General features: G+C 38.4%; 1 protein-coding gene across 1 annotated transcript; it reads right to left on the bottom strand.

Annotated features, from left to right (window-relative positions):
- Positions 1 to 906: 906 nt before the first annotated feature.
- Positions 907 to 6,211, bottom strand: LOC137802731 (excitatory amino acid transporter 1-like). Its single transcript, XM_068600816.1, has 10 exons — positions 6,055 to 6,211; positions 5,679 to 5,816; positions 3,412 to 3,619; positions 3,240 to 3,297; positions 3,141 to 3,154; positions 2,710 to 2,907; positions 2,098 to 2,331; positions 1,816 to 2,010; positions 1,504 to 1,638; positions 907 to 1,030 (listed from the first exon to the last, which is right to left on the bottom strand). Exons 1-10 carry the CDS (start codon positions 6,209 to 6,211, stop codon positions 907 to 909), a joined length of 1,461 nt encoding a protein of 486 aa, XP_068456917.1.
- Between the last annotated feature and the right edge of the window lie 3,734 nt (positions 6,212 to 9,945).

The following is a 9,945-nucleotide window of genomic DNA, read 5'->3' as shown; positions in this document are numbered from 1 at the left end:
TTATCCCAGTTCTTGGTCATCAAAAGATGTGAGTTCTTTTCCATAGGCAAAAGATTGATCTTCATATGTTAAAAATGTTTAATTATTCTTAATGGTACATTCCTACAGCTTTTTACAGAGAAAACAAAGTGTGCACAAACAACTGCACACAGTTTTCATGAAGTGCACAAGCATAAAGTATTTAACAGTTTGATGTATTCATATGGATCGTCTGTAACTGGGTCACTGAGATATTTTATTGTTTGATGTCCTGCCACCAGATGGCGATAGATCGTTCCCTATGAAAAACATCTGCAGTTCTACTCGTCATAGGATTCATGGGTTGGAAAGACGTCTGATAGTACTAATAATATGGAGTAAAATATCTTTATTATAATTATATTTTTAAAAAAAAATACATATTCATCCTTACAAATTACATGTTTATCCACACAAATTACAAATTTATCCTTACAAATTACACAAAGTGCTGTTTGGTTCCTAAAGAAAGCACAACAATTGTATGGGAATTTTATCAGCTGGGACTAATGGCATGGTTTTATCATACAATGTCAGTAATATTGGGGTGAAAACAGGTTAAAAGCAACAACAAAAAGAGATTACAGATAGACGTTATGGCCATTAATTCAAAGGGGGCAGAAGGGGATGCAACCTGTTTAACCGGTGTTCCAATAACATTTGCAAGAAAAAGGTACCAGTAGTTTTTCACTGTTTTGTTTTCATAAGAGTTAAAACAATCGTTTAGGGATAACGGTCCATGTTGCGAGCTAAATGATTATCAACTTCTACTGTATAGTTAAAATACAACATATCGGTTTAACCAAGACAAAGAAAGATTTTTTCCATCGTTCAACAAAATCATATTACATTATTAGTCAACACAGATTCTGTCAAGCCTCACGAGGCTCACATCTGGGAGATATTCTCCGAAAAACGTGCATCTGCAACGCATGTGCGGACATGCAGACGCTGCACTACACTCACACCAACACAGTCACCCAGCACATTGGTGGTAGTCCGTAGACGATCCCTATAAACAAAGAAGAACTGAGGTTATATTAGGAACTCGGTGTGACTTGACCACAACTACACCCAAGTTTACAGGATACCAAGTCATCATTAACCATGTTACAGATGAAATGAATAATTGCATTATTCAATGGTTAAAATTGATAAAATATAGGCATTTAAAGGATTGAAAATGGCTCAACACATTATATCCTGAACACGAAGGACAATACTTAGTCAACACTTATGGAGGTCATGAAAATTATCTATATTAAAAAAAATTGAACCACCAAATAGGTCACATTCACAGATCCAACCCCATCTTAGCCCTTTGTATTTTTCAAAATTTGCAGTAGGTGAATCAGACTTAGATCTGGGTGTGAAGTTACACTTTAAACTCAATCAAAAACCCAAATCCTTTTCAATAATTAATATCAAACGGTCAAAATGACAATGTCAACATCGGAAACAGATATTGGTTTCATGTGCACTTACAGAATCCAATCAACAATCATGAGCAGGGATATATCTTCAGTGGGCAATCCAGCTGACTCCAACACGAGTATCATGGTGACCATGCCGGCCTGTGGGATGCCCGCTGCACCAGTGCTTGCAACTGTGACAATCAAACTGCAGAGGAGAAATGGTCATGGTTTAGTTTGGAATTTTCATTTCCAGCATTGCAAATACAGCAACGCAATGGGAACTAATCTGATGTAAAGACTGCACTTTTCTTTGACAATCGGCTCATGTGAACTTATTCAGTGATCAACTGAAAACAGCAACATTTGACCAATCTGAGTTTACCTGAGGAGAATGATTTGACCCAGGCCAAACTCAATATCATTAATCTGGGCAATGAATAATGCCGCTACAGCTTCATAGAGTGCTGCACCATCCATGTTCATTGTGGCCCCAATAGGGAGCATGAAGCGTGTCACTTGTTTGTCCATGTTGTGATTTTCCTCCATACAGTAGAGGGTAATCGGTAGAGTTGCACAACTGTAAAAAAAACAACCATCAAAAGTTAACTGCCATTCCACTGTTGTTCATGAGTCTCTCATGGTCAATATAAAGACTGTAGCTCACCTTGACGAAGTCCCAAAGGCAGTGGTGAGAACATGGAGGAGACCGAGCATAAATCTGAAGGGATTCTTTCGCGTGATGATGAAATAGATGAGGGGTAGAGTGAAGAGGCTGTGGATGAGGATGCCAGTGGCTACAGTGAGAGTATACATGCCAATTCCGCGACCTATCTCTCCAGAGTCCTTCACCTTCACAATCTGTCCTGCCAGGAGGAAGACGAGTCCTACTGGGGAATACCTGTGATACGGAGGTGCGACACAGTGGCGGGAGGAGATGAGAGAGGCTCAATGTTGTAGTCAGCGAGTGTATCCACATTTGGGTATGTTCACACAATATTTCCTAGTTGGTATAACGGTACAAGTGTACACACACGATTACATTCAGTACATCACAAGCAATCAACCTCAGGTACGAAACGAACAGACCGACAATGAATTGTTCATCACAGACCAAAACCTCACAAAGAAATAAAACTGCACATAATCACTAACAGTAGCGATGGTAGCAGCCAGGCCCTCGTCTTTAAATGCCTACCATGATCAAATTTATAGCGAATGAAGGTTAAAATATGCATTAGACAGACGACACATATCCAGTTCATTGTCCTGTGCTTACCAGATGACCATGTTGACCAAGCGCATAATGGCTTTATTCAGGCAGTCAAAGAAATCCTTCAGAGGTTTTGCTTCATCCTCCATACTGCCCAAGATGAGACCGAAGACGACAGAAAAAAACAATAGACCCAAAACATTGACTCCGTCTGAGGTTCCCGGCAATGGGATCAGTACTGTGCCATCTATAGGGGCCGAAGGACTGCCGTTAGGACGAGGTGGTGTTGTAATAATGAAGATCAGACATGGCAAATTAAACATTGAAGTGACACTGATTTAGACAAACATTTGGCACTATTTATAGGAATATAACAAATTATTCTCACTGTTTTCACTAGTTGCTGTCACACTCCTGGAATACACGGTTTTGTACTGTAGATAAAATACCATAATAAAAACCATTATGTATTAGACTAGATATTCCTTTATTAGTACTGCATGCTGGGACACTTCAGAATTACAGCACCAAGCAGGGTGAAGTGCACACAAGAGACATACAATTGTATCTTAAAAAAAAAAAAGAAAAAAAGATACTAAATCGAATCTTACCTTTCTGAAACAAGCTTCCACCAAATTTGAGGGATTTATGTTTCTGTATGAAACAAAAACACTGATTAGACATTTTAAACTTTCAACGGTACAATTACAAGTGCCATTTTATTTACACTGAAAGAAATGTTTTACCAAGGAATATTTTAATACACACCTGATGACATCTAAAATTGAATCCACAGTCTGCACAGCCTCTGCGTTGCCACGAGAGGGCACTGAGGAAGTCCTGGATGATTTCCCTGGTTGCATAAGAACAGCTACGGCTATGCCAGTGAACGCAGCAATAACTGTGGTGACCATGTAATAGCTGAAGGCTTTTAGCCCAATTTTTCCAAAAGCCTTCTTGTCCACAGATGACATTCCTGAAAAAAAAGAATATAGATTTCAACATAACTCCATTGTATTTATTTATTCACAATGCTGTATATGTTACCTTAATAACTTAACATACTAATATATTACCAGAGTTTCACATAATGGGACAATTCAAATTGAAATATTTTTTACATACACTACCGGTCAAATGTTTTAGAACACACACATTTTTCCAGTTTCTTCAGAAATTTAAGCAGTTCAAGTCCAGTGAATAACCTCAAATGGTACAAAGGAAAGCGGCAAGCTGCCAGAGGTTAAACAAAAAAAGTTTACATTACCAAAAACTGAAAAATAATGTAAATTTCAAGAGTCATGAAAGTAAATTAAGCCTTGAAAGTTGATGCTAACAATTCCTACAGGTGACTTAACTTGTGTTGCTTACTTACAAACCCTCTGTATGAAAGCAGTGTGGGAACAGCCTGTTACTACCCCCTCTTAAGCATTATTTGAACAGTATTGTACTGCAGGAAGTAGTATGTTGCTCTTATAATGGTAAGAAAAGGGCATTAACAAAGGAAAACAGACCGACCATTAAAAGTGTAAGTCTTTCCTTCAGCGAAATTGTAAAGAAGGCCAAGGTGTCAGTGAGTACAGTGTCCTACACCATCAGGCGTTTGGAAACTGGAGAAAACTGTTGTGGCTTTGGTCTGGGAGACCCAAAGCCACAACAGAGTCAGAAGACAGGTTTCTGAGAGTCAAGAGCTTGCTTAACACTGGTCAAAGTAAGCAAGTCTCAGTTGCAACTGTGAGGAGAAGACTTCGAGCTCGAGGTTTGAAAGGTCGAGCGGCAGCAAGAAAGCCATTGCTAAGATGGAAAATAAGAAAAAGAGGTGTGCCTGGGCCACGAGTCACCGCCAGTGGACGACTAAAGACTGGAAGAAGGTCTTATGGACCGATGAATCAAAATTTGAAATCTTCGGTTCATCACGGAGGATTTTTGTACGCTGTGAGTAGTTGAAAGGATGGTTCCTGAGTGTGTTACACCAACTGTAAAACATGGCGGAAGTGTGACAGTCTGAAGCTCTTTGGCTGGATCCAGAGTCGGCTTCTTGCACAGATTAAATATACTTTTAGGAAGTGGATCAAGTTTCCAAACTCAACTATTGCTGCTGTTGGTTCTGTGGCAGTTCACAAGACAGTGAGGCGTCCGTTAGTAAAGACGTGTCCGTCCTCCTCCGTTGTGTAAAATAGCAATACAATGTCAATATTTGTGTTTATTCTTCTATAATTTAATGATTACAACAAACTACAGTTTGGGATGAACTGGACAGAAGGGTGAAAGCAACCTACAAGTGCAACACATGTGGGAACTTCTGCAATAATCTTATTATGCAATAATCAAAATCAAATATTGTCCAAATATTTGATTTTGATTTTAGAAGGAATGCCACGAGTGTGTTCGGCTGTTATATTTGCAAAAGGTGGCTACTTTGACGAGTCAAATGTTTAGATTAGATTTTGTTAAAAGAAACGATTCCATGATTATTATTATTTTTTTTTTATCTCTAATTGTTTATTTGTTCTATGCTTTAATTTCAGAGTACATTGAGAAATTAAAATTTGTACATTTTAATAAAAACTGGAGAAATTGAGCTGTACTTTTGACCGGTAGTGTATATGTGAAGAACAGTTTTCTGACCCTACATACAGTATTCAAGAAAACATAACATCTTGGTTGATGCTCTACTTGAACAGTGTAGGTGAAAAGTTAAAATTTAAAAAAAAAAAAAAAAGAACACTTATGTAATAATTAAACTGAAACCTGGGCAGTAAACAGATCTTTCATGGTTGGCTACAAAAAAAGAATCAGCTAAAGTACAGAACCAGTTGACATCTTTTCTAGGGAAACCCAGACTTTGTGAGCCTCTGCTCGACACGTGCCCTGTGCGCCACTTTCATTTGTCTTAATGCTTGGTAACAGTTGCACCAGCCACTAGTGTACTTTTAGTATACATTTAGTGCATCTACCATTATCAGGAAGATTATACCATACGTTATCAGTTGATTGAAAAATTCAGTTCAACCAAGCTGAAGTGGGGCTCTCACCTGCGATCACACTAGAAATGATGAGAGGAAGCACCATCATCTGCAGTAGTCTCATCAGGAGCTCTCCAGGAAAGGTTAAATATTTTACATCCGTGGCGGACATATTAATGTGTCGTAAACTAAAGCCCAGGCCAAACCCTCATAGAAAAAAGGAACACAATTTAGAAAGTCACTGCATCTGTCAATGGGTGAGGTCAAAAAAACAAAACAAATGCAGAAGAGACAATAGACACAACAGTGTTGGGTAAGTAGCAGACTAATACAAAGCAAACAAGTAGTCACAATGTGTCATTATAAATGATAAAGCAAATCAATGGCAGATTAAAAGACAATATTTCGGCAGAAGAATAAATTCCCGTGTTTTAAAACCACTTACCTAATGCAATACCAGCCATTGTGGCCATGACAAAAGCATTTCTCATGAGAAAAGCCACAACATTAGATCTCTTGTTACATTTGAGAAGAGCTGGGTTGTCCAGGGGTAGTGTAACCTCTACTGCGTTCAACTCCAGGTCATTAATGTTTGGTATCATCTCTGGCAAGATTATATCCTACAAACAGTAAAACAAAATGCATCTTGAAATACTTGACTGAACTTGTCAAAATTAATCAAACACAACATCTTACAACATGAAAGCAGGTTTGAAGTGTGAATAACCAAATTACATGATGATTTGTTCATAGAACAAACAACCAGGGATTATAAAAAGTAACTCACTTTCTCTTCAGGCCCGATAAAAAAAAAAAGATTGAAATGGAAAAACCTTTTATTCTTTGAACCGTCTACGCATGAACTACAGTACAATAATCATCCACTTTGTGTCAACTTTTAGAAACCGGTCTCCCAACAACTCTTCACAAGACGCGTTGTCAGTTTTCTCCCTTGAGCTGTTAAGACTAACCATCAAGCCACATGCAAATGATTGTTTGAACATTTCATACACAATAAACATTATGTGAAGTACCTGCAAGCAAAGTTCCACATCTTTATTGATGTTCTGCATGCTCCAATTAAATCCTCACTTTTTAAATCATCCATTACTCTTGGTTACTCATTCTTTTAAACAAATCCACTTCAAAACTCCTTTTGCCATTTTTGTACATATGATTAACAGAATAAAATTACCAATTTTTAGCTTCCATATCTGAAAATGAAAAACTAGCAAGACTCACATTAAATAGTCTGGAGTTTTTTTTCAGCATGAGAAATAGGATTTGTGGCGTGAGGGCGTGACTTAAGACCCAAACGATTCTGTGAAATGTACTTTTCAAACTTGTGTCAACTCGGCAATAAAACTGCAAACTTGGGTTTGACAAATTCATTTGACAATGTGGTTTTAACTAATATACAATGAAGATTTCCAGATAAATTTCAGTTTGCACAACAGCTCCATTCTACAGGACTTGTTTTAGTAAAATAGTATTTTTGAGTAAGCTTAAGGTAAAGCTTATAGTTGATATGACCTATGACCCCAACGTCTAGACCCTGATAAGGTCTGTGTTAGGTACAGAGGTTTTAGGTCACTGGGGTGTTAAGTCCAGAGCGTCGTTAAAAGTCTCAGGATGAGAATACATGACAGCACTAGTGGACAGGACAGCTTTTCAGCGAGATTTATTATCTTACAGCTTCTTGATTCCTCTGAATACAGAAATACACTCACAACGGAGGTCCAGTCAAGACTGGCCAATAATCTATTAAATACCTTTTATTTAGTTTGTATTGTAAATTATTTTCTAAAAAGGACATTGTCAAATGCCTATTCATTCCCAAAGGTTTGCTCATATCTAGTGATATATCTATAGATATCTACCTATCGAGAGAGAGAGATCTATCTATCTATCTATCTATCTATACAAAACAAACAATGTTCAGTGTGTGTCTGGGTTGCTTTTGATATGACATTTTCAATAATGATAATTTATTTTCTGTATAAAGCTCTTGCGATGCTCCCTTGGCCAACTTACTTTAATTAAATTCAACCATTGTTCCAATTTTTTCCAGACAACACATAAAAGCTGGTGACCATGTAATAGAGCGTCTACCAGTAATGCTCGAGTCAGTGCACACCACAATGAATCTAAAAAAGGAGTGTAAATATTTAATTTACATTCCTCGTATCAGTGCCAATCTGGCCATATTTGAATGAATCAGTATCGGTGTGTATAATAGTTTGGATATCCCTCAATGCCACATGCAGTATTTCAATCAGGGGAGACGTCGTTAGAATTTTAAAAGAATTTTTTGTAAAGGTTTGACAGAAACTATGCGATTGGTTTAAGGAAACCATGCAGAATCTTGTTGGTTAATTAAAGTAAACGCCCGCAGTCAACAGATTAATGGCAGGGATATTATAGAGACTGAGTGATTATGAATGAAAAGAAACTCAAAGAAAGTCTTCCTCACTGAACTTCTGCCTAAGCTTCATATTTGCATTTTAGAATTACTGGACATTTGGATATTGTAACTTCTTATAGTTCTGTAGTAACTGTTGATTAAAACGGTCTACCCTTACTGTATCATGGGATTTGCACTTGCTTTTTTAAGTGTTTATTACAACATTACCCATGTCTATTTTAGTAATTAGCACTGGCGAGTGAGGTAGACAGCAGTGGCCTACATCCTCATCGTTTATCCTGCTACATCTTGTTGACAAGGTAAAGACTTTCCATGGTCTGCTTCCAATTATGAGCTAAGCTCTTTAGCGGTTTTACTCCAGCCACAAGTTATTGATACAGTGTAGTAATCTTGACATGTAATAGCCACAGTTACATTTTTGGGAAGTTTGAACATAAAGCTGCTAATTTTTTGTTGTTCTTACTAGGACCCTTCTCCCCTTCACTAGGCCTCAACTACCCTTTCCCCTTCTCCTTGTGGAGCTGAATAACATATTTAACCATAGCTTAGGTGTTCTTCTTGAATCAAACGTTTCACCAGAGGAGACAATGAAGAGAAAAGTAAAGCAGGAGCAGATAAGAAGGAAAGGCTCATTTAGAAGCATGTAATGGGAGGAGTTTGAACCTTACCAAAAGCAGCTGGCGGAAGAAAAGTGACTTGTGCTTTCAACAATGAACGACGAGTGCCGCACAACTGGCTTACAGAACAAGACTGTAACACCCTGGTAGTTCTATGTGTATGTGTGTCTCCTGATTGTTCATTCCCTCCAGCTGCCCTCAGCCACTCTAATGCCTCCCATGTGTGTCTCCTGATTGTTCATGACCCACACCTGTGTTTCCCCGCTCATATTTATGTCTATATATACTCTCCTGCTTTCCCTTGTCCCCTGCCAGATTGTCTCTGTATACCTGTATGTTTGCGGCGCCGGCGAGCTTTACCAGTGGTTGTTTCAAGAATAAGTTTCTTCCCATGTGTTGTTACTTTAATGGGTAAAATCACTTCACGGACAAAAGTGAGCATACGTGTTTGATATTTCATACTGAATTGTTGAATAGCGTGGAAAGCGTAAAGAGAAAATGACCTACATATCCATTAAGCAGGGATTAGCAGGTGTGATAAGTACTTGAATTAAATCTAAGTTTGTTTAAGAGCCACAGATATTAACATAGATAAACAAAAAGCATCACACTCCTTCCCAACGTCCACATTTGAATGTGGACCGGAGGCCTGTTTCGCGAAGCTGGATTTCCGATTAGTGAGGTAACTTCTGGATTAACTCTGGGTTTTCCGTCTCACGAAGCTGGTTCACTTCTTAGCGGGGTCCGTTGCCCCGGTAACTTACGCTGAACGCCTAACCTGCTTTGGAGCAGGTTAAGTTCCTGGATAAGATCTCAGCGGGGATACAAGACGCCTACTGGCCAATCATTGTCCTGGAAAAATGGCCTGCCCATTTCTACAGAGACCCGTTGAGGAAGGTGCACGGATAGTAAGAGCAGCGCTCTGCAGATAGTGTGTGCATCGTGACCGGCAAAATCATCCATCATACATGACGCCTGGAAGATATTATAATAAACTCACTGAGCGCTTTGAACTAGGTTCTTGTATTTTGTTTTAACTTGCTCCCATGTTCTTTTAGCTCCACTGGGGTTGCAACTGAAATAAGGTTAAATTGTTAAAACAAAAAGGTAATAAAAAATAACATACATTTGAGACAATGATTTAATATTACAATCCCAGTCATTTACGCATTAACAGAATCGCTGTTTTGTTTGTTTGCCACGATTCCTTGCGGCTTCTGGCTGCTGCAGCAGTGTTGCTTTATGCTTTTTGCATAAAGTAATAAAGTAATTTGCTCCTGCGTTGTAAAATACG

The sequence above is a fragment of the Clinocottus analis genome, unplaced genomic scaffold, assembly GCF_023055335.1.
Source record: "Clinocottus analis isolate CAN_PGR_092001 unplaced genomic scaffold, fCliAna1.0.p SCAF_11, whole genome shotgun sequence".
Classification (NCBI taxonomy): Eukaryota; Metazoa; Chordata; class Actinopteri; order Perciformes; family Cottidae; genus Clinocottus; species Clinocottus analis.
The sequence above is the reverse complement of the archived record's forward strand: the minus strand, read 5'-3'. Positions and strand labels throughout refer to the sequence as shown.

Coding starts and splice junctions, on each gene's coding strand:
- LOC137802731 (XM_068600816.1), bottom strand. CDS start 6,211: ATGATACCAAACATTAATGACCTGGAGTTGAACGCAGTAGAGGTTACA. Junction 5,817..6,054: donor AATGGCTGGTATTGCATTAG/GTAAGTGGTTTT, acceptor TTTTTCTATGAG/GGTTTGGCCTGGGCTTTAGT. Junction 2,011..2,097: donor GCCTTTGGGACTTCGTCAAG/GTGAGCTACAGT, acceptor TTTTTTTTACAG/TTGTGCAACTCTACCGATTA.